The following is a 24,990-nucleotide window of genomic DNA, read 5'->3' as shown; positions in this document are numbered from 1 at the left end:
ATATATTTAGATTAAATATATATATTTGTTATATTATTATTATTTCGATTATTTACATTTTCTATATTTTATTTGATCATTTTGTATTTGCTAAATATCGCTCATGCTTCTTACAAAAGACATTAAATAACAAGTATGAGTGATACAATTTTGGGTATATTAAAACAATTTACAACAAAATATACAACAAAGACGTCTGAATAAGCTGTGTATACTTTAATTGATTCAGAAAATATACACAAACATCATAGTAATAAAGTTGAAGCATGGTGAAGAAGAAATGTCACCTCCATCCCATCGTTGAAATCCGTCCCTCCCGACAGACCTGGGTCCAAACACTCGTCAATAAATATGAACAGAAACCTCTCTGTCATTGCCCGCCACACTGAGAAACAAAACACACACATCTGGCGGACTCCAAGGGTTAAAGTATGTGTTTCACATTTTACCCAGCGCCGTCAGGAGGTCAACATTTCTCTCTCTAGCTCAAACTTTAAACAATCTGTCTCATTCTGGCAAAAAGTATGTACACATTTTACATGTATTCAAAACCAAGGGGAATAAAAGCCAAAGTAAAAAACAATAATACAGACTTGTTCACCACCAAGATCGTAGAACTGTCAGTTATAGTTTCATCCCTGGTTTGTCATAGCCTTTACTTCGGGGTCATTTTGTGATTCTTTGTAGTTTTTATGAATGTATTTGTGGTGTCTCTGAAGTCATTTGGAGGTATCTACACTTTGTACATGTAGTATGAAAAAAAACAAAAAAAGTAAATGTAAAAAACAATAATACAAACTTGTCCACCACCAATATTTATAACTTTCTCAAGTCATCGTTTGTCTGTGGTCGTTTTTCTCCTTTAGTTGCCATTCATTGGAGTAACTTCGCGGTCTTTTTTGAGGTATCTATACATTTTAAATGTAGTATAAAACGAAATAAAAGAAGCTAAAGTAAAAAACTATAATAAAAAAGTAAATTTTATAACTTTCTCAAATTATGTTTTGTCTGTGGTCGTTTTTTCTCCTTGTGCAGCCTATAGTTTGGAGTCGTTTTGTGGTCGTTTTGTGTCCTTTTGTAGCTGTGTGTGTGTGGCCTAGCATTACTATCCTTGTGGGGACCTAAATCTGTTTACACAGTCACGTGTGGGGACCCGCCTCCCTTATGGGGACATAAGGGGTCCCCATGAGGGGAATCATTAATTTTAGGGTGAAGACTTGGTTATGGTTAAGGTTAGGATAAGTCTCCAGGAAATGCATGTAAGTCAATGTAATGTCCCCTGAAGTGATGTATGCATGGTATGTGTGTGTGTGTGTGTAATAAAATAAGCTAAAATAAAAAACTATAATAAAAGATAGTTAATTTTAAAACTTTCTCAAATTATGTTTAGTCTGTGGTCGTTTTGCTCCTTGTGTAGCCTCTATTTGGAGTCGTTTTGTGGTCGTTTTGTGTGTTTTTGTAGTTGTGTTGGATGATTTGTGGCCCTTTCTTACGTCTCTTTGTAGTCATTTTGAGGTATCTACACATTATACATGTAGTAAAAACTGAAAAAGAACTAAAAAACAATAATACAAACTTGTTCACCATTGAATATGTTAAAACTTTCTCTAGTCTTTTCATACATGGCACGCTAAAGGCTTTATCATATCGTACAATCCTCCTGGCTCTCCCTTTCTATTGGGACTATTCTTCTGTTATAATTCCTCCACAGTCCCTCTAATCTCCTCCATCCTATAGGCTTTCTAAAGCAAACTAAACGAACACTTCAGACAGTAACACAGACAGACACCGACACATATTGACGAAAAGCAGCCTCTCACACGCTCTCTGATCCATCTGTTTTGAGCCTGAATACACTGTTTGTCTCCATAGTTGTTTACATATTTGTTTATAATCAAGAACACCATAAGCAGCGGATGGAGCTCTTAAACATTAGCAGGTTTTATAGCTGATTTTACATTTTTTTTATCACAGGTGTAAACCACAGAATAACTTCAATTTAGTCCGTTTTGTGCACTTTGATGGATTATTTTTGCAAGTTGAGCCTCGAGTCGATGGGCAGGTGAAGATGAGTGAAGAAGAGGGCGGGGCCTGTTTGACCCACTTCCTGCTGCGGCCACAACCCGGAAAAAAGCAGAACCAATCAGATCCAGCGAAGAGTTTTTTTGTGTGTCCCGCTTTTTTTTAACATCTCAGTGTTTCTCCGGCTCTTCCTGGTCACCACTGGTCACACGGCACACTGACAGACACACGGACGGCCTCCACTCCCTCTTCAAAGGCCGAAACGCCTCCTGCTGCTCCTCTGGTCCTCAGAAACTCATTCATCTCTTCATTCATCCACTCGAAAATTAAGGGCTATTTAACACCCTGCAGCTGCTGAAGCACAAGCAAGAAAACAAAGGAGATCATTTCACTTTTGGGCTTCATTATAGGATGACATGTGGGTTTGGAAACAGATCCCATGTGATGATACACATTGCATTAGACCTTCTCTCAAATCGATCTGACTTCCTTACCATGTAATTAATTCCTACTAAAAAGTTTAAAGGGTACATTTAGTATTTAAAATATCTTATAGACCCTTTTTACTTTTGGGTCTAAGTGACAGACACACATCTTTGATGGTTTGTTTGTATTAAAGGCCCCACGTCACGGCCATTTCTACTGATCATAATTCCATTGTTGAGGTCGACTAGAATACATTTATATTGTGCAATGTTCCAAACTCACATTGGTTTCTCACACAGCATCTGTATAGTCTGTGTATTCACTCTCTGTCCTAAACGGCATGTTGGAGCTCCTGCCCCCCCCCCCCTCGAGACAGCGAGACACAGCGAAACCCAGCCCGAAACACACACACACACCCGCAGCCTGGCTGGGAGTTTGTGTGTGTGTCCAGGCTGAGTTCCTCACAGTGTCCCGCTCCTCGCAGCAGCAAGCCTCGCAACGTCCCGCCGAGTGTGTGTGTGTGTGTGTGTGTGTGTGTGTGTGTGTGTGTGTGTGTGTGTGTGTGTGTGTGTGTGTGTGAGAGGAAGTCCGCGGATTGGTCCAAACGTAACGGCTCCGCGGACGTAACGTAATGGCCGTTACATTACGTCACTATACCCAAGAAGTAAACAATGGAAAAAGAGAAATCTCCACCGAGGCGTTCTGGGGCAGCAGACAGGTCTTCTCTGTGTTAGAGCTTTACTCGCTACAGGGCGCACTTTGAGGGTTTGTGACTCTGCAGACCGTTTACTTGCAGAACATCCTTCATAACACGAGGGGACGGGTGATAACCGGAAAAGCACGACATGGGACCTTTAAACTAAATCATTGCAGCTGCAAAACAGGTTACTTTTGTCTCATAATGCTGATCTCACGGAGAATTGTAAGTGGCTACTGCCTGAGATCGAATGCTGTGGTTGTATTAAATGTGCCAACTGCTAGGACTGTCTCAGGGAAGACAGCTTTTAGATGCAGCTCCTCTGTCTTGGAACAGTCTGCAAACTAAATGGAAACTGAACAATCTGGTGCCACTAAATGTTTTTAAAGCTCGGTTGGATGCTACTCAATCGGAAGCTGTTGGTACCTGCTTATGTGGATAGTTATGTAAATGATGTCCTTTTGTTGTTCTGTTTATTTTGTTTCATGTGGAACTACTTGAGCAGGTCTCCCTTGGAAAAGAGATCAATGACCTCAATGGGATTTTATCTGTATAAATAAAGGTTTGAAATGAAATGAAATGATAATGTCCGAGACATCATTATAGAAACGAGCCTACAGTGGAATAAAATGTCTAAAAGAAAAAGAACATTTCACGGGGAAATGTCGTCTTAAATGTTGTACATCCTTTTCTCCGCCTGTATCTGGATTTCTGAGAAACAATTGGTATTTTTGTATTAATCATTGTAGTTAAATAACAACTGAGTGTAAACAATGTCTTTCTCAGGGAGTCAGGTGTCATTCAGGACAAACATGCTGGTTTGTGTGTGTGTGTGTGTGTGTGTGTGTGTGTGTGTGTGTGTGTGTGTGTGTGTGTGTGTGTGTGTGTGTGTGTGTGTGTGTGTGTGTGTGTGTGTGTGTGTGTGACGTGTCCATACCTGCCACTGACCTGCAGGCCAGGAAGAATTCATTTTGCCAGATGTTCAAACGGCACACTGACCTGAGAGAGGAGGGAGAGATGAAAAGCTTAAAGCAGATCAACAGGTGCAATATTATAGCTCTCCCACGTCCAATCGTTTTATGTCCTATATATATATTCATGTTGCGTTGTTGGAGGAGCCTGGGACTTACGTTTTCCATTGCCATATCTACACTGTAACTACTGTGCATATGACAATCAAGCCTTGAATCTTGAAAGATCTTGAAAAAGTTATTTATTGACCTCCTGGGTTTAGTGATTTGGGCTATTTGTTCAGAATATGAACATACAGCATGTGTTCTGTAAGAGGCGTTTTCTTCTCACAAAGCTGTGCTGCTAGCATATTATCGAACAATGGGCCCTGGAGCACAGATACAGTGGGGCAAAACAGTATTTAGTCAGCCACCAATTGTGCAAGTTCTCCCACTTAAAAAGATAAGAGAGGCCTGTAGTTTTCATCCTCGGTACACTTCAACTATGAGAGACAGAATGGAGGGAAAGAATCCAGGAAATCACATTGTAGGATTTTTAATGAATTAATTGGTAAATTCCTCGGTAAAATAAGTATTTGGTCACCTACAAACAAACAAGATGTCTGTCTCTCACAGACCTGTAACTTCTTCTCTAAGAGCCTCCTCTGCCCTCCACTCGTTAACTGTATTAATGGCACCTGTTTGAACTCGTTATCAGTATAAAAGAGACCTGTCCACAACCTCAAACAGTCACACTCCAAACTCCACTATGGCCAAGACCAAAGAGCTGTCAAAGGATGCCAGAGACAACATGGTAGACCTGCGCCAGGCTGGGAAGACTGCATCTGCAATAGGTAAGCAGCTTGGTGTGAAGAAATCAACTGTGGGAGCAATTATTAGAAAATGGAAGACATACAAGACCACTGATCATCTCCCTCGATCTGGGGCTTCACGCAAGATCTCACCCCGTGGGGTCAAAATGATCAGAAGACCGGTGAGCAGACATCCCAGAACCACACGGGGGACCGAGTCAATGACCTGCAGAGAGCTGGGACCAAAGTAACAAAGGCTGCCATCAGTAAAACACTACGCCGCCAGGGACTCAAACCCTGCAGTGCCAGACGTGTCCCCCTGCGTAAGCCAGTACATGTCCAGGCTCATCTGAAGTCTGCTAGAGAGCATTTAGATGATCCAGAAGAGGATTGGGAGAATGTCATATGGTCAGATGAAACCAAAATAGAACTTTTTGGTAAAAACTCAACTGGACGTGTTTGGAGGAGAAAGAATGCTGAGTTGCATCCAAAGAACACCTGCTGTGAAACATGGGGGTGGGAACATCATGCTTTGGGGCTTTCTGCAAAGGGACCAGGACGACTGATCCGTGTAAAGGAAAGAATGAATGGGGCCATGTATCGTGAGATTTTGGGTGACAACCTCCTTCCATCAGCAAGGGCATTGAAGATGAAACGTGGCTGGGTCTTTCAGCATGACAATGATCCCAAACACACCGCCCGGGCAACGAAGGAGTGGCTTCGTAAGAAGCATCTCAAGGTCCTGGAGTGGCCTAGCCAGTCTCCAGATCTCAACCCCATAGAAAATCTTTGGAGGGAGTTGAAAGTCCGTGTTGCCCAGCGACAGCCCCAAAACATCACTGCTCTAGAGGAGATCTGCATGGAGGAATGGGCCAACATACCAGCAACAGTGAACACCGTGTGAAGACTTACAGGAAACGTTTGACCTCTGTCATTGCCATCAAAGGGTATATAACAAAGTATTGAGATGAACTTTTGTTATTGACCAAATACTTATTTTCCACCATAATTTGCAAATAAATTCTTTAAAAATCAGACAATGTGATTTTCAGGATTTTTTTTTTCTCATTCTGTCTCTCATCGTTGAGGTATATCTAGGATGAAAAGTACACTTGCACAATTGGTGGCTGACTAAATACTTTTTTGCCCCACTGTATGTAAAAGCCCCACCTCTTCTCCCACAAAGGAGCAAGACACAAAGACCTTATAGTCGTTTAGCTTCGTCGTGTTGTGTCTATTAATGATCATTGCATGCCATGTTTTGCCAATATTTTGTTGTAATTCTGTGTATTTTTCTCCATCTATTTGATGCTGTGTCTTTCTGTGTCTTCATCTTTTTTGTAGTTTTCTTTTTACCTCTGTTGTTGATTTATTATAATGCCAAGCCCCACTCTCCCTACCTGTGAGGCGGTTAAGCGAGACTGCTCGAGGCGTGCAGTGACGTCGGAGGAGGAGACTTTGGCTGGAGCTCCACGATGCAGCCTCATGGCCACCTTCCTCTCTCGCTCAGCTCGCTCTGCTCTGCCCGCCTGAGGGGAGCGGTTACCTGTACACACAAACTTGATTCAAAGGTCCCCTATTATACTGTTTTTCATCAATATATTATAGGTCTCAGATATATACAAAACATGTCTCTGATTGGCTGAAACACCAAACAGATCATTGCAGCATTACCCATAATCCCCTCTGTTTCAGCCCTGTTTCCAAAGTGCTGATTCTCTGTCTGTTAGATGAAGACAAGGAGCCCCTCCCCACGCCCCTCTGAGAGACATTTGGTTACAAAGAACTCAATGGTGCTCTAGAGGAGATTCAGGTGATAAGGGGGGGGGGGGGTTACCTTGTTGCTGATTGGCTAATGGTTACTCAAGACAACACATCGTTATGACATCATAAAGTGGCCAAAATCTGATCAGCTCATTTTCAGACAGGTTTTTATAGAAATGGATCAAAAAGAGAGAGAATCTTTGTTCCTGAAACTTTCAGAGTCTCTTTCCACAGAGGGGACACATGTTGATGTAGAAGAGACATGAAGAAGAGGGGACACATGTTGATGTAGAAGAGACATGAAGAAGAGGGGACACATGTTGATGTAGAAGAGACATGAAGAAGAGGGGACACATGTTGATGTAGAAGAGACATGAAGAAGAGGGGACACATGTTGATGTAGAAGAGACATGAAGAAGAGGGGACACATGTTGATGTAGAAGAGACATGAAGAAGAGGGGACACATGTTGATGTAGAAGAGACATGAAGAAGAGGGGACACATGTTGATGTAGAAGAGACATGAAGAAGAGGGGACACATGTTGATGTAGAAGAGACATGAAGAAGAGGGGACACATGTTGATGTAGAAGAGACATGAAGAAGAGGGGACACATGTTGATGTAGAAGAGACATGAAGAAGAGGGGACACATGTTGATGTAGAAGAGACATGAAGAAGAGGGGACACATGTTGATGTAGAGGAGACATGGAGAAGAGGACTTTGCATAATAGGTGACCTTAAAAAGCTCAGACACACACAACATTGAAGAATCTAGATGTAATGCTGCTGCCTCATGTTCCTGCACCTGGGCCAGAAGTCGCACTTGAGCACTCTGCAAAGAGTACAAACTAAAAGCCAACATCACGTCATTCCTGCACCTGCGTGAGAGGAAATAACTCTTCATAACAGCGGGATGGTGAGAAACGGGATTTCCATCTCCCTGTTTGTGTCACACAGAGAAAATGACCATAAAGTTGACCTTGACCGTGATGCAGCATTAGTTTCTTTTCAAAAAGAGAAACCAAAACACACAAGAGACTTTAGAGCTGTTATTTTGGTACACACGTACGGGTTTTTCTTTCCTTTAACAGACTATGGTCTTGTCGTGATGGGATGTACGGCTCTTTGAAGGCAGCCGGATCTTATGGCTCCGTTCCTTTCCGAGAGCCGTTCAAAAGAGACGTTTTTTTTTTTTTTAAAGTGGAGGTGGAGATTATTTGTTGACCCTGCTTTAAATGATATTTTGGCTTTCAAATGTTGCACTCCGCTTTATCATTGCCTATGTTTTTGTCGAAGTGCATCCAAATGCTGCCGCGTTTCCACTCTAAAAACACGTCGTCGTCGTCGTCGTCCACCTGAACCACGGAACCACGGCTCTCACCAAGTGCCACTCGGTTCCCTTCGTTCGTACCAAAGCGCCGTTCAAAGGAATCGGATCATTCCGCAACGTAACACCACTAACAACCCCCCTCCTGACCTGCCGGCTGGACCCCCCGCGGGGCCGGGGTGGAGGGCGCAGCGTCCGCCTCGTTCCTGACTCTGTTGGCGGCTGCCGGGCTGGGTCCAGGGGGCAGAGCTCGACCTCCAGCTGCTCTCTGACCTCCTCCCGCTCGCTCCTCACCCTCTTTCCCCGCTTTCCCCTCGTTCCCCTCTTTCCCCTCCCTCCTCTCCCTCGCTCCTTCCTCCTTCGTCCTGCTGGCTCCCTGAAACACAGAGGAACCGTTCAGACGACAAAATGGACCAAATACGCTTTGGTTTGGTCAGTGTTAATCTCATTTAAGTCAAATGTCGCTGCCAATTAAATTCCTGGTGTCATGAAATCCAGAATGTAATGTAATTCTACCCTCACTCATCCTGTTAAACAAATTAAACTATTCAAAAATAAATTAATAAATAAAGACAAAATGGACCAAATACGCTGCTATGGACAGTCTTGCACTAATGTACATATTGAAGTGACTGTTATTTTATTGATTTGTGTGCCTTTATTTAGGTCTTAATGTGGGCATGTGTATAATGTGTCTTTTGATTGTGTGTGTAGTATATGCATATTTTTATATATATTTGTATTTTTATATTCGGGATTGTGGGAAACTGTATTTCGATCTCTCTGTCTGCACACACAAACTGAAAGATTGACAATAAAGTTGACTTTGACAAATCCAAAAGGAAAACGTTTTTTGAAGCCCCAATCTAATCTGTGAAAGCATGGGGCAAAAAGAAATGTCTGCTAACGGTAAACACCATCTGTTTGACTCACAAACTTCAGCATGTTCCAGTCGAAGACGTAGTCGTAGGAGAAGCCCTGTCGGTGGAAGAGGTTTCTGAAGAGCTGCCGCAGGTACGAGTAGTCCGGCTTGTCGTCGAACCGCAACGAGCGACACATGTTCAGGTAGGTGGAGAACTCAGCTGGAGGAAGTCAGAATCGTAGTTAACTTTATTTACAGAGTGTGTGTGCAGTTACAAGGGATCTGACTGAAAGTGGAGTCAGAAGAAGATGGCTGAGAAGTCAAGTATGTAACAACTGAGTACAAACAATGTATTTCTCAGAGTCACGTGTCATATAGGACATGGATAGCTGTTGCTTCTTTGTGTGTGTGTGTGTGTGTGTGTGTGTGTCTCACATGTCCATATCTGCCACTGACCTGTCAAATATGTGTGTTAGTTGCATTTTAAATCTCAATATCGCAGTCCATCTTGTTCAATTAATAGTGGGTTGAGAAAATCATGATTGCAATTTATATTCGACAGATTGTGCAGCTCTGGTGTTTTAAAGTGGCCGTTCTATCGTTTCATTGTTTCCATCTCTACTCACAGGGGTATCCCTTGCAGAGCACCTCGATGGGGGTGGACATCTTCTTCTCACTGATGCGTTCGTACTTCTGCCTCTTGGTGGCGGCCTTGAGGCCCTGCCAGGGCAGAGAGCCCAGGTTGAAGTACATCAGGACGTAGCCCAGAGACTCCAGGTCGTCTCGCCTCGACTGCTCTGTGGAGGACAGGAGATCACACGGAGGAGAGGAGAGCGTGAAATACAAACATATGGTTGAGGAAAGAAGAAGAAGGAAAGATAAAGAACGAGGAAGGAGGAAGAGGAATGTTTAAGAAAGAAGTTCAGAGTCCAGTCGACGCGTTTTCAGTTAAGCTTTTTTCTCAAATTGACTTGAATGGAGGTCAATGGAAGGAATTTCATAAAATGATATGTTGTGGCTTAGAAAGCGGTTTTGTTCAGTCAGTAGTTAAGATTTGCAATTGAGGGGTGTAGTACTTGTATTTTATTTATTTATTTATCATTGTTATTATATTTTGAGGGTTTTTATTGAGTTATTTAATGTATTTTAGTCTGAACTTTATGTCATTTTGTTATTTATTTCCTGTATCTACATAACTCTTAAAATGCAAATAAAAAGGAATGAAAGTGCCGGTGAAATGCATCAAAATTAAATGACCCATTTTTCTTTAAGTTTTCAGATTGGTACTTTTACCAACTGGTAGTACTGGTAGTACTGGTAGTACTTTTTAATTTGCAAATACTTTCTCTATTTAGAACACATCACGTATACTAACATAGCCTTGAGATAGGGTCCTGGGTCCAGCTGGCCATACAGTATGTTAGGTGAGGAATGATCATGGCAGTCATATAGAGTTTCGCTACAGGTGTTGTCAAACAGTTCCTTATATATCTAAAGTTTGCTAGATTGTATTTAGTTATTTGCATTACCTTTCAAACAAAGGAAAGTCTTTTCTGTCTTTATATTCCCATAGTTATTTCTGTGTTTGTTCTAAAACTGAACGTGAGTCTTATCATTAGTCACAGATGGTCATTAATTACCCGGCACGAATTCTCCTGACATTTTGCTGAGCAGACACACTTTCACACACACATCTAGGCTAACATCTGTGTGTCTCACCGATGCCCAGGTGTGTGTTGATGGAGGCGTAGCGGGCGGTGCCGGTCAGGTTCTTGTTCTCGCGGTACGGGATGTGCTGGTGCGTTCGGGCGTCGCGGTACTTCTTGGCGAGGCCGAAGTCGATGATGTACACCAGGTTACCCTTCTTACCGAGACCCATCAGGAAGTTGTCGGGCTTCACGTCTCGGTGGATGAAGTTCTTGGAGTGGATGTATTCAATCCTGCTGATCTGGAGAAAAAAGAGAGATGTAGATCAAGGAGAGTTAGTGCTATGTATGGACTGTACTTATATAGAGCTTTATCCCATCTTTAAGACCCCTCAAAGTGCTTTACATACTACATGTCATTCACCCATTCACACCCATTCATACAGAGCAGTGTACCGTACTCTAGGACCTAACATTCACACACCGTTGGCCATCGGGAGCAACTCAGGGTTAAGTATCTTGCCCACGGATACATCGACATGTTGACTGCACGGGGGGATCGAACCCACAACCTTCTGGTTGAAAGACGGCCGCACTCCCTCGCAGCCACTGTCGCCACAGTGTATGCTAATATTATTGAAAATAGCAGTGGTGGAAGATTTTTTTACTCAAGTAATAGTAGTACTTTATTACAAGTAAAAGTCCTGCATTCAAAATCTTACTTAAGTTCAAGTACAAAAGTATCGGCATCAAGTTATACTTAAGCATTAATAGTGAAAGTACTCGCTATGCGTGATGTCCTATTTCCGAATCAAATATATATTGAGTCACTGGTTACCATTTAGATTATTGATGTGTTTTTATCACAGCTGATTAAATGTAGAACTAATTTAAATACTTGATATACTGCTGCTGGATATCATAACCTATACAAATATGTCAATGTATATTTAACACTTGATGTATATTTTGTACAAGCTAATAATCTAAATCTAAAGAGTAACTAAAAGCTTTCAAATAAATGTAGTGGAGTAAGAAGTACAATATTGGCGTCTAAATTGTAGGGGAGCAAAAATGGAGAATATTCCATACCTCAAAATGTTCCTTAAAGGTAGGGTAGGTACATTTGAGAAACCAGCTCGAGTGCGCTAGAATTTGAAAGTACGCAGCCGGAAAAAATCTTCCCCTTCCTTCAGACTTCCTCACAGAGCCCCTCCCCCAACACACACGAACGCGCACATGACCAATGAGGGCACGAGATCAGTTTGTGCACAGATGGAAGGCTGACAGGCAGGTAGGCCATCCAGTTACTTTAGCCGGCTCAGATGATTGGTCGTGCTTTTTACAGCGCCACGGCTTCCACAGAGGACATTTTGTTATGTATTTATTGTCAAAGCATTTAAGATATTCATTGCGTTCGGGATGTTAAGAGCATTCCATGGAATATAAGTGTATCTGAAGTGAATTACCTACCCCACCTTGAATTGATGATGCAAGTCCAATCATATTTAAAAAGACCTCAGCTGTCTAAACGTGCACCTTTTCTTGCACACAACCTCGGTCTGGGCAGTGGCGCAGATTTCAATATGTGGTTATTTTTAGACTGCAACTAAGTGGATCATTTGTGGAATATCTCCATCCAAACCTCTGAAGCTTGTTTCCCGGCTCGAGACAAAGCGTATCCCCTCGCTATCTCCGAACATTCAGCTTCCTCCATGAAAGTCAAACGCTATCAAGGACACGGGTGATGCTGAAGACCTAATCCTCGTCGCAGGGGTCAGTGTGCTGGATGTAATCCCTCGTGTCCTTCTTCAGTCACATTTGTTCTTTTCGTCCCATTTTCTCTGCGTAACTTTGACCTCTTCTCCTAACCGCTCTCTGCTGTATCATCGCTCCTCTCCTCTTCTCTAACGGAGCAATAACTAACATTTTAACTCTCTCATAACATTAATTGCCCTCTATATATCTGCTGATAGGCCGACAGGGTTATTGATCAAAGCCAATGACTCAACCTTTTATTTCACTGGGCAATGAGACTCGTGGCCTTTAAAACTCACTCTCACTTTTCGACCACACACACATATAACTATAGCAGGGATGTCAAGACTTCCAGCATCGCAAATCTACCACCAGACAAGATGAGTAAAAGTAATTTACTGTCTGAAATAGAGCAACTATTAGCGGGATGCTCTCTCCAAGTCTAAATCAAATCAAACTTTATTTATATAGCCGTTTCATACACAAAAGGTAACACCAAGTGCTTCACAAACCGCAACAACTCAATAAAAAGAACACTAACCTGCCTTTCAAGGTCATAGAGTAAAACATAACTTTGGCATTAATACAAAATACCTAGAGGGGCTTTATTATACTTATTTCAGGTGTATATCAGTGTGTAGTGTCTCTACTTTAAAGAGTCCTCTCCTGCTGATGTTCAGGTGTATATCAGTATGTAGTGTCTCTACTTTAAAGAGTCCTCTCCTGCTGATGTTCAGGTGTATATCAGTATGTAGTGTCTCTACTTTAAAGAGTCCTCTCCTGCTGATGTCCAGGTGAATATCAGTATGTATATAAAAAGCTCTTTATTTCTCTCATACTGCCTGTCTTTTCACCCTCTGTCTGAAACCAGAGCCCAGTCTGCTCTGATTGGTTAGCTGGCCGGCTCTGTTGTGATTGGTCAACCGCTTAGAGAGGTCCCGCCCCTTAGCCTATCACGTACAATGTGTTGGAGCGCTAGCCAGTGGTAGTAGTGTGTGGGACAGACTTTGCAGACCATTTAACACACCAAGGGCCAAAATGTATCCAATAGTAGACACCTATTATGCAAAGTCCTCTTCATGTCTCTTCTACATCAACATGTGTCCCCTCTTCATCATGTCTCTTCCACATCAACATGTGTCCCCTCTTCTTCATGTCTCTTCTACATCAACACGTGTCCCCTCTTCTTCATGTCTCTTCTACATCAACATGTGTCCCCTCTTCTTCATGTCTCTTCTACATCAACATGTGTCCCCTCTTCTTCATGTCTCTTCTACATCAACATGTGTCCCCTCTTCTCCATGTCTCTTCCACATCAACATGTGTCCCCTCTTCTTCATGTCTCTTCTACATCAACATGTGTCCCCTCTTCTCCATGTCTCTTCTACATCAACATGTGTCCCCTCTTCTTCATGTCTCTTCTACATCAACACGTGTCCCCTCTTCTTCATGTCTCTTCTACATCAACACGTGTCCCCTCTTCTTCATGTCTCTCCTACATCAACATGTGTCCCCTCTTCTTCATGTCTCTACATAAACATGTGTCCCCTCTTCTTCATGTCTCTACATCAACATGTGTCCCCTCTTCTTCATGTCTCTTCTACATCAACATGTGTCCCCTCTTCTTCATGTCTCTTCTACATCAACATGTGTCCCCTCTTCTTCACGTCTCTTCTACATCAACATGTGTCCCCTCTTCTTCATGTCTCTTCTACATCAACATGTGTCCCCTCTTCTTCATGTCTCTTCTACATCAACATGTGTCCCCTCTTCTCCATGTCTCTTCTACATCAACATGTGTCCCCTCTTCTTCATGTCTCTTCTACATCAACATGTGTCCCCTCTTCTTCATGTCTCTTCTACATCAACATGTGTCCTCTCTTCTTCATGTCTCTTCTACATCAGCATGTGTCCCCTCTTCTTCATGTCTCTTCTACATCAACATGTGTCCCCTCTGTGGAAAGAGACTCTGAAAGTTTCAGGAACAAAGATTTTCTCTCTTTTTGATCCATCTCTATAAAAACCTGTCTGAAAATGAGCTGATCAGATTTTGGCCACTTGATGATGTCATCACGATGTGTTGTCTTGAGTAACCATTAGCCAATCAGCAACCAAGGTAACCCCCCCCCCCCCTTATCACCTGAATCTCCTCTAGAGCCCCATTGAGTTCTTTGTAACCAAATGTCTCTCAGAGGGGCGTGGGGAGGGGCTCCTTATTTTCATCTAAAGTAACAGACAGAGAATCAGCACTTTGGAAACAGGGCTGAAACAGAGGGGATTATGGGTAATGCTGCAATGAGACCTGTAATATATTGATGAGAAACAGTGTAATAGGAGACCTTTAATGTGTACCTTCTATCTCCATCACTGTTTGAGTATCGTTTCACCTTAGGTGCCCTCGTGAGGAACCTCTCTGCAAAGACTCCATTAAGAAAAGCAGTGTTGTTCAGCGAGCTCTTAACGTGATTGGCTGCTACAGAGAGGCTGACGGGTAATAAACGGCTATGGATCTCAGGAAAAACCCTGATTAACGTATTATGTTTTGGGATGGGAGGTTTGTTTTTTACAGTGCGGTGTGTCTCACCATCTGGTCGGCCAGCAGCAGGACGGTCTTCAGGCTGAACTTGCGGGAGCAGAAGTTGAACAGATCCTCCAGACTGGGGCCCAGCAGCTCCATCACCATCACGTTGTAGTCGCCTTCAGCTCCGCACCACTTTATGGACGGGATTCCCACTGAGGGAGGTTCAAGGCTTTTATTGCTCATTCGTACATACAGTGTAGTTATGACGATGAACATCTGAGGTCACAGGCTCCTCCAACAGAGCAACACAATGAAACAATAAAATAGAATAAAAAATAGTGCAGAATAGTCTATATACAAGTCATTGGAATATTGATATATGTGGGGGAAACTTCTGACGCAATGGGAGTCAGGACTCGGAGAGACACGAGGAGAGCTGGGGCTTTGATGGCAAACACTGACGGTTCATTTGGAGCTTCGGCCGGAGAATTCACACGACATGCCACGGGCCGCGAGTTGAGGGAACTCTATACCCCAGACTCATGTGTTCAGCTAGTTCTCAGGGAATAATCAACATGCTTCAACAGATAGACTAAACAGCTGAGGACACTGAATCAACTTTGTTGTCGCTTATGGCTTATCTCCACCCCGAGGAGGATGTGTTCCAGGTGTCCCACAACAATAACTACCTCTGACCGAGAGCTGCCCGGTCACAAACTGGTAACATCAACAACTTGCTCGGGCAGCCCCTCCTTACGGGAGATAACGGCTGCTCAAGGCTGGTCAGCTGCGGCGACGGAGGACATGCAGGGCAAACGATTCCCCAACAATATATATGAGTTACACACAGATGAATGTTATGGATGCTCTTTCAAAAGTGCAGGTGTTTAGGGGGGGGGGGGGGGGGATCAGAGAATTAGGAAACACAGGGTTGAGAAACTAAAAAGTACCTATTATCTCCTCTTAATTTAATGTATGGTTGCATTATGAATTTCTTGGCTTAAATTAATATTTTATGTGACAACATTTGTTGTTTTTATGAGTTCTGTTGATATGATAATGCAACTCAAATTGCCGTGTTAAATTAAACCAAAAATGCAGTTAATATAATAATACAAATATTATAAAATGATATAGTACTACAATTTTATGTTAAAAGATTTACAGACATTTTGTAATACTTTCACATTAATTACTTTCAATTAACGTAATGATTATTATATTTGTCACTTATACCTAAATACTTATTATTAACAGGCCATTATTGCACTGTCTATATTTCTTAAGAAGAAATATAATATAGCTTTTTAACTTAATATATCTAATTCCTTTTTCATTTAAAAAGTTCTTCATCTTCCTTTCTCACCATGTTTTGGACGTAACAAGTGAATTCTCCCCTCCCTGGATAATCAAAGATGTATTAATTCAAAATGTAAGCTTCATCACCTTTCAAGCGCCTAAACTACTTCTCAATGCTACGACACCACCATGAAGGTCTCTCAACAATCCTTAAATGACTTAAAGGGGACCTATCATGCAAAATGCACTTTCTGATGTCTTTTATAAACATATATCCGTGAGTCGGGAAACTCACGCAGCGTCAGAAAATAAAACCCTCTCTCTTTTCCTCCGTACCCAAATCTCTAAAAACGGGGCTGATCCAGATTTGCGTCCGATATGACGTAATATCGGAGATGTGGACCCACAGCAAGTTGCTATCAGAAACAATGCCTTATTTATTTATTTAATGTTTTGTGAGCTGAGCTGTGTGATTTTATATTGTATGTATCTCTCTGTACAGCACTTTGGTCTGGAGGTTTTAAAGTGCTATATTAATAAAGTTGGATTGGATGCCTGACTGTTTTGGACGTAATATGGTCGGTGTTTATATTAGCATCGCTAACACTCAGAGCTAACCTGTACTGGAGAGCATGTGTGTGAAGAAGAAGAACCTTGTGGTATAACCGGCAAGAGAGAAAGCCTTTAAGCTCCAAACTGTTTCAGAAATAATCCTTGATGTGGTTTAGAACAGGATGGCATTTCATCACAGCAGAATTTAACTTTATCTCCGGTAGAATTCTGATCAGGCATTAGCTCTGCCTCCTCTTTTTTTTTTTAAAGCCAAGGACTCAAAATCCGCCTTTCTCTAACAGGGCTGCAAAAGAGGGGTTTGAGGGATTTCTAAAATTCATGATCTGTTTGTATTTTGAGAAAAACACATCATAGACATGTTTTTATATATTTGTATATATCTGGGATCCATAATATATGCCTAAAAATAGCATGATAGGTGACCTTTAAATGCTCTTTAAATATAGACCACGTTCAGTGTCCCGAATGACCCCGAATGCACCTCTAAGGCTCTTAAATGACACGCTGAATTCCCTCCTGAAGAACTGCAATCATTATTCCCCTCAGTGGCTCTAAATAACCTCTTAAACTCTCCGCTGCCTCTCGGCGCCCCGGAGTAAAGCTTTCAGAAACCTGCCACACTTCTTACCTCCGCCCTGCATCATCTTGTAGAACTTGCTCTCGATGTGGAGCTGTGGGTGTTTGGTTTTCACACATTCCAGTTTTATGGCCACTTCCTCTCCGGTAGCGATGTTAGAGCCTGGAGGGAGGAATCACAATACTTTTAAATATCCGAGGGAGAATTGGGTTTCGGTTCTCCTTTTTAGAAGGAAATACATGTAAAAAATAGATTAATAGATAAACAGATGAATAGATAAATAGATTAATTAATTAATTAATGTATAAATAAATCGATAAATAAATAGGTAAATAAGTAAATGTAAATATACAATACAATACAAAAACAATTAAAGAAATAATTGTAAAAAAATATATATATCTGTATTAAAGGTGGGGTGGGTAATTTTGGAGAAACCAGCTTCAGTGTGCTAGAATTTGAAAATACACAACCGAAAAAAATATGCCCCTTCCTTCAGACTTCCTTACAGAACCCCTCCTCCAACACACACGAACGCGCACATGACCAATGATATGGGCTCAGAACAGTCTCATAATACACACATGCACACAGAAGGATTCACACTTGTGTTTTTCAATGCACACATACACGTGTTCCGTTTCATATACATGTAAATAAAATCCAAATACAGAAAAAGGTTTTACATATGTATTTTTGATCCTCACATTTTTGTTTTCCGTTTAAATCCCCTGCACCTGCAAACACACACCGCTTCCTGTGCACGGATCGCTGTGCTTTCGTGTGTGGGTTTTTTGAGACTCCCTTGATGGTCAGCCGTTTCGTACTTGTAATTTTTTCTATCTATAGCCAATCAGATGTCTCCTCAATTCTAAGCCAATCACATGAGCGCGCTCCCACGAGGGTATGATTTCTTGCGTTCATGACACTTCATATACGCATTTTGCGCTGTCCAGTCAGCTCGCTAAACAGAGGGCGGAGCTTCAGGTGATTATGCAGAGCTGCAAGTCTCCGTCAGACTCAGCAGCTGATCTGATCTCTCTCTCGCGTCCGGTTATACTTCACTCGCGTTTATGTCCATATCGATCAGATCCAGCTCTCCTGATCGGCCTTTATAGAGAGCACCGATCAAACTATTCAGAGTGAATATCGGCCGATAATGACCGGCGGGGCCCCCCCCCCTTGACAGTTCACTGTCGAGCACTGGCTTCGTAGTGCACCGATCGATTAGGCTAAGCTAACCTGTAGCTGCTCCCTCCACACTCACAACAACTTCATACAGACATAAATAAAGCAGCTGTATTCGCCACACAGGAAACACACATTTAAAACGGGTTTGCCTGCCGTCTTTGTGTACACAAGCATTCGTCAATGGTTCTGAAAGTGGCGCTGTACCTTAATAATATAAAGGCTTGTATTTGCAAGGCAAGTTTATTTATATAGCACTTTTCAACACAAGGCAATTCAAAGTGCTTTACAAAAAACGAAAGATATTAAGAAAATGGCATTTAAAATCAGTCATTAAAAATAAAAGCTAATAAAATAAACATAAAAAGAAAAAATACATGGATAAAAGTTACAGTGCAGTCTAAGATATGAATAGTTCAATTAAAAGCAGCGACAAAAAGAAAAGTCTTCTTGCTGGATTTGAAAGTAGTCAGAGTTGCAGCGGACCTGCAGGTTTCTGGGAGTTTGTTCCAGATGTTTGGAGCATAATAACTGAACGCTGCTTCTCCATGTTTAGTTCTGACTCTGGGGACAGAAAGCTGACCAGTCCCTGAAGACCTGAGAGATCTGTATGGTTCATAGTTTAGCAGGAGGTCAGAAATGTATTCTGGGCCTAAACCATTCAGTGCTTTATAAACCAGCAGCAATATTTTGAAATCTATTCTTTGACACACAGGAAGCCAGTGTGAAGACTTCAGAACAGGAGTGATGTGGTCCACTTTCTTAGTGTCAGTGAGGACTCGAGCAGCGGCGTTCTGAATCAGCTGCAGCTTCCTAATAGATTTTTTAGTGAGACCTGTGAAGACACCATTGCAGTAGTCCAGTCTACTGAAGATAAAGGCATGGACAAGTTTTTCAAAATCCTGCTGTGACATTAGTCTTTTAATCCTAGATATGTTCTTTAGGTGATAGCAGGCTGATTTAGTAACTGTTTTAATGTGACTGTTGAAACTCAGGTCAGAGTCCATGACTACACCTAGATGTCTGGCTTTATCTGTTGGTTTGAACATTGCAGACAGAAGCTCAGCGCTAACTTTTATACGTTCTGCCTTGGCTCCAAAAACCATTACCTCAGTTTTATCTTTGTTTAATTGGAGAAAGTTCTGACACATCCAGTCATTGATTTGTTCAATGCACTTACTCAGTGTTTGAATTGGAGCATAGTCTCCTGGTGAAATTGTTACGTACATTTGTGTGTCATCTGCATAGCTATGGTAACTTATTTTGTTGTTCTTCATTATCTGAGCCAGTGGTAGCATGTAGACGTTAAAGAGAAGAGGCCCCAAGATGGAGCCTTGAGGAACCCCACATGTCATATTTGTCAACTCAGATGTGTATGTACCGATAGAAACAAAGTTGTTTCTATCCTTTAAGTAGGATTCAAACCAATTTAGAACTGTTTCCGAAAGTCCCACCCAGTTTTCCAGTCGGTCTAGTAATATGCTGTGGTCAACAGTGTCAAACGCAGCACTGAGATCTAATAATACTAACACTGAAGTTCTGCCACTGTCTGTGTTTAAGTGGATGTCATTAAAGACCTTTACAAGAGCAGTCTCAGTGCTGTGGTTTGGACGAAAGCCTGACTGGAACACATCCAAACAGTTATTTAAATGCAAGAAATTACTCAACTGTTGAAAAACAACTTTTTCAATGATTTTACCTAGAAATGGAAGGTTTGATATGGGCCTGTAATTGTTCATTACTGAAGCATCTAGATTATTCTTTTTTAAGAGCGGTTTAATGACTGCAGTTTTCAGGGCCTGTGGAACAATAGAGATTTGTTTACTATATGAAGTAGTTCTGAGGCCATGCAAGGCAAAACATCTTTGAAAAATCCTGTTGGAATAATATCAAGGCAGCAGGAGGAGGATTTCAGAAGTTGAATAATGTCCTCCAGGATTTTATCATTAATTTGATGGAATTGTGTCATGATGTCTGAATTGATGTTAAGTGGACACAGAGACAACACATTTGCTGTTCCTGATGCAGAGGCACTGACTGCTTGTCTGATTTTCTGAATTTTGTCAGTGAAAAGGGAGGCATGCATTTCCTGTTCGGAAAGTGGCGCTGTACTGAGAGTGGAGGTGTCCTGAGATTAGCGCTCCATGGACCTGTCAGCTCCGGACAACGCAAAATGCGTACATGAAGTGTTACGTCATGAAAGCAATAAATATACCCTCGTGGGGGCGCGCTCATGTGATTGGCTTAGAATTGGAAACGGAAAACAAATATGTGAGGATCAAAAATACATATGTAAAAAAAAATCTGTATTTTATTTACATGTATATGAAACGGAACACATGTGTGTGCATTGAAATACAAGTGTGGAGCCGGAAATACAAGTGTGAATCCTTCTTTGTGCATGTGTGTATTATGAGACTGTTCTGAGCCCATACAATGAGCGCACGAGATAAGTTTGTGCACAGATGGAAGGCTGACAGGCAGGTAGGCCATCCAGTTATTTTAGCCGTGCCGGCTCAGATGATTGGTCGTGCTTTTTACAGTATACGGCTTCCACAGATGAATTTTTGTATGTATTTTTTGTCAAAGCATTTAATATATTCATTGCTATCGGGATGTTCAGAGCATTCCATGGAATATAACAAGTGCATGCATCAAAGAAATATCCTTGTACATCTAAACATGTGTATTTTACTTGCTAATAAACCTTAGTCTTATTCAGGTTAACAGAAGCAGTGTAAACTCTCACCGAGGTAAATATCTCCGAAGGATCCGCTCCCGATCTTCCTCCCGAGGCGGTACTTGTTCCCCACCCTCAGCTCCATGGCTGCCGAGCTTTTCAACTCACTGACACACACACACACACACACACACACACACACACACACACACACACACACACACACACACACACACACACACACACACACACACACACACACACACACACACACGTAAACGCGCACGCGCACACACACACACACACACACACACACACACACACACACACACACACACACACACACACACACACACGCAAAGCTGTCATCAATCAGAGGTGATCAATAGAGCAAAAGAACAGTGGTGCAAAGCTGCAGACTTTAAACCCGAAGCCCTGGGGCGGCAGCTTCATGGAAGAAAGTGAAACGGGAAGCTTTTGGGAAGCGGCAGAGATGCAAATGAAAAAGTGCAAATCACTGAAGCTCAGCAGAGACGTGGAGAAAAGTTACATCTCTGGAAATGTGGAGGAAAAAGTTGCTTACTTTCAGCTACTGAGTGACTTCATGTGAGTTTATGCAATGTGGGAGAAAAACATGTTTAAATCACGCTAGAAAAACATATGACGCACAACGAGTGAGCAACGACAAAAGTTGAAGCCAGAAACACCAAGTGGATTTAGTAAAGTAGTCACACAAAAAAGACACATGAAAGATTGTTAGGATAGCTAAAATGATAGTTCAAACTGATGAGGAGTAGGAATTTAGCCAAACAGTAAGATTTGATAAGAGACAAATCAAATAATGACATAAAACAAGTGTTAAAATCAGGGACTTGAGGGGTCGAAATGAATCGCAGCTCACGAGCATATCAGAGAGATATTAGGATTCAAAAGATTATTAAAATGTCTAATCAAATCAAGTTACTGGATGCCCATGTAATCTCAACACAGGTGTAATACTGTCTTATTTCAATATTACATTCCATGTCACTTGTTAGACGCTTTTATCCAAAGCGACTTACATACTCAATACTGTGGGCAAGTGTCTTCAGGGACACAACGACATGCTGACTGCAGTGGGGTTTGAACCTGTGCCCCCTGATCCCAACCCCAACGCACAACCCACCGCACCACACGCCTCCCATAGCGATAGTAGCAGTAATACCCAGGACCACCCTGCTTCTGTTGGCCAGGTTTTGTTAAGTTAAAAACATCCGACTTCAGAGGAATAAATAATACATTATGGTAGAGAACAACAATGTAGGCCACGTACGTGTTTAGAAAGTGCACAGGGGAAAAGGGACTAGCTAAAGTGTGAAGTTGTGTAGCCTGATTCTGTAGGAAATGGGGGGGGGGGGGGATCAGCCTCTCACACACTCTTCCCAAAGCACTTCAAGGCAGTCTGGTTCTGTGTATAATTTTGTTTGAACTGGAGTCCCCTGACGGATTTAGCATGAGTCATGTTTTCTGTGTGTGTCTGAAGAGCCATGCAGCAGGGATTAAAACGTGAGGACATAACTGAGGGGTTTGTTGTTAACGACATTTACAAGCCAGTTTGACATTGCACTAAATGCTGACTAAGTTCTTTTCGGCTGCATCGTAGACCTACACCCCATCACCTTGCACTGTGCAGGGGGGAGTGCTGCACGTTAGCGAACAGGGACTACACGTGAGGACATGACTGATTCATCTGTAAATAACTGTGCGATATATCATTTCACTTGCACTCCTGCTACCTGGCTGCTGCCACACACCAAACCCATACCTCACCTCTCCTCAGCTGCTGTGCTACAACACTGAGAATGCTGCAAAACGCTGCAAAAAAACAGGCGTGATGTTTTCAGAGTCGTGTATTTTCATTTTCTCCAGGTAGCACAGGAGAATTGGAGGAAAACACATCCCGGAATGACCATCAAATGTGGGGATAATTCCTAAAACCGCACCCTCAATGCATAGGTATAGGACCCCTTAACAAACACACACCCATTTGACTAACACACACACACAAACACACACATACACACACACACGCCTCGAGACACCTTGACGAGCCAACATGGACCCCCACCCCACCTCCTCAACCTCCTCCTCACCGGGTTATGGCAGGTTTGCTGTGGCTGTCTCTCACTCAGGACCCCGGACAGCGACGCTCCAAAGCGGCTTCGGACGGCTCATAACCTCGGAAACCCGAACCCGAACACTTCCGGAAAAAAACGAACCCCTTGCAAAAAAAGATACAGCGGACAGAAGCCCCTGGAAGATTCGCTGTGAGGATATGTGAGTGTTTTTTGGGGAGGAAAAACGCCAAAAGCTGCTGTGCTCTCGCTCTCGCTCTCTCTCTCTCTCGCTCTCTCTCTTTCTCTCTCTCTATATCTTTCTCCCTCTCTCTCTTTCTCTCTCTCCTCACACACCCCCACCCTCTCTCTCTCATTTACACCATTGACAATATCAATGATGTCATGCACAGACTGGAGGAAATACCCGGATGTTCTTAAAGGCACAGCGTCGCTACTGCAGGCATGAATGAAGCGCATCACTTCAATTTGAGATGCTACATGCATTTTAACTAATGCCTGACTTTTAATGACGTTAATTCTTAAAATATAAAATAGGGAACAAATATAGCATTGCTCTGTGTAACACTAATTGCTGAAACTCCTTTAGTGGTAAATATTATTTATTTATAGGACACCATTAGGCTTACACTGCATCAAGATTTAGATTAATAATGCAAAATATAACAAACAAATACATACTTTGTTGTGCTGTAGGTTAAGATAACACGTTTTTGCTGATGAATTAATAAGCTACCAGGCAGTATTTAGTACAAATTAAATGAATAAACTCCTTCTTTAACTAGCTGCTAAATTAAAGTAGCATGAATGCACCAATAATTATACATTATTTAATACATAATATGTATTATCCCAAAGTCGTTTAATTATTATTATTGTGTATTTTTACATTTTTGTATTACTATTTTTACTTCAGTATAACATGTAGGGGAGAGTGGGGTAAGTTGAGCCATTTTTTAGTTATGCTGTCCTCTAAGCAAGGACAAATGACAGTAAAAATGAAAACACACACCTATAATTCAGGATGTCTCCTATCAATGGCAATGATCATAATTCATATTTGATCAAGGGCAGTGAAAATATTACTTCTTAAAAAATGGAACCACTGTTCAAACCTGGGCATACCACAACAAATCTTAAAGGCAACTATAAACAATAAATAACAAACCAAATACAAGCTTAGTTTTTCAAATATCTTTAATATACATTTCGATTGAATTGATTGATTTTTTTTTAACATGTTAAAAGGAAAAGTAATCATATAAATGGTGATACAACTTCATACATCTTACCAATCAAACACAGGGTAAATTCAACTTTAAATGTAGCCTACAATGAGGTCTTATTATCAACTTGGCCTGCTTTCATTAATTTCTCCATTGAAAAACTGGCTCAATTTACCCCAAGGCCCGTGGTTCACTTAACCCCATAGCCACCATTTTAGAAAAAATAGCCTAGCATTAAAATTCAGTCTAGTTAGCTTAATGATTCACATGGTTTAATACGCTGCCAACATATACAATATGTGTTTAAACCTAGATACTTTTTTTTTGACATGACAGCCGATATAGCTGACATCTAGGAAATGTACTTTGACAAGCAAAAAACGTTTTTTTGTAAAAATGTTTACTTATCAGACCACAATGAGTATCTCTCTTTCACAGGCAGTGAGAAATGGGTGGAGCTTGCATAATTTCTGGTCACTTGATTACAACTATAAGGCGTTGCCTGGTTACAGGGGGTGGTTCAATGTACCCCCTTCTCCCCAAGTAC

At 41.8% G+C, this 24,990-nt stretch overlaps 1 protein-coding gene across 5 annotated transcripts; it reads right to left on the bottom strand.

Moving 5' to 3' along the window:
- Positions 1-201: 201 nt before the first annotated feature.
- On the bottom strand, positions 202-23,522 carry csnk1e (casein kinase 1, epsilon). 5 transcript variants are annotated; one of them, XM_034108004.2, is made up of 11 exons: positions 23,236-23,522; positions 21,173-21,270; positions 17,287-17,397; positions 14,850-14,998; positions 10,581-10,809; positions 9,488-9,658; positions 8,933-9,081; positions 8,150-8,375; positions 6,308-6,453; positions 4,083-4,144; positions 202-2,376 (listed from the first exon to the last, which is right to left on the bottom strand). In XM_034108004.2, exons 2-10 carry the CDS (start codon positions 21,246-21,248, stop codon positions 4,112-4,114), a joined length of 1,290 nt encoding a protein of 429 aa, XP_033963895.1. In that variant the 5' UTR covers positions 21,249-21,270; positions 23,236-23,522; the 3' UTR covers positions 202-2,376; positions 4,083-4,111. The 5 variants fall into 5 exon arrangements, with proteins under 5 accessions (XP_033963895.1, XP_033963896.1, XP_033963897.1 ...); XM_034108005.2 differs by having other exon boundaries at positions 202-2,373; XM_034108006.2 differs by having other exon boundaries at positions 4,094-4,144.
- Between the last annotated feature and the right edge of the window lie 1,468 nt (positions 23,523-24,990).

Source organism: Pseudochaenichthys georgianus, chromosome 19 (assembly GCF_902827115.2).
Source record: "Pseudochaenichthys georgianus chromosome 19, fPseGeo1.2, whole genome shotgun sequence".
In the NCBI taxonomy this organism is placed as follows: domain Eukaryota; kingdom Metazoa; phylum Chordata; class Actinopteri; order Perciformes; family Channichthyidae; genus Pseudochaenichthys; species Pseudochaenichthys georgianus.
Note: the sequence above shows the minus strand (reverse complement) of the source record. Positions and strands in the feature narration are given on the sequence as shown.

Excerpts from the sequence above, each read along its gene's own strand:
- csnk1e (XM_034108004.2), bottom strand. The coding sequence starts at position 21,248 with ATGGAGCTGAGGGTGGGGAACAAGTACCGCCTCGGGAGGAAGATCGGG. Across the intron at positions 17,398-21,172 it reads CTTCGGAGATATTTACCTCG|GCTCTAACATCGCTACCGGA; the intron begins GTGAGAGTTTAC and ends TCCTCCCTCCAG. Across the intron at positions 8,376-8,932 it reads ACTGGAACATGCTGAAGTTT|GGAGCCAGCAGGACGAAGGA; the intron begins GTGAGTCAAACA and ends TCTGTGTTTCAG.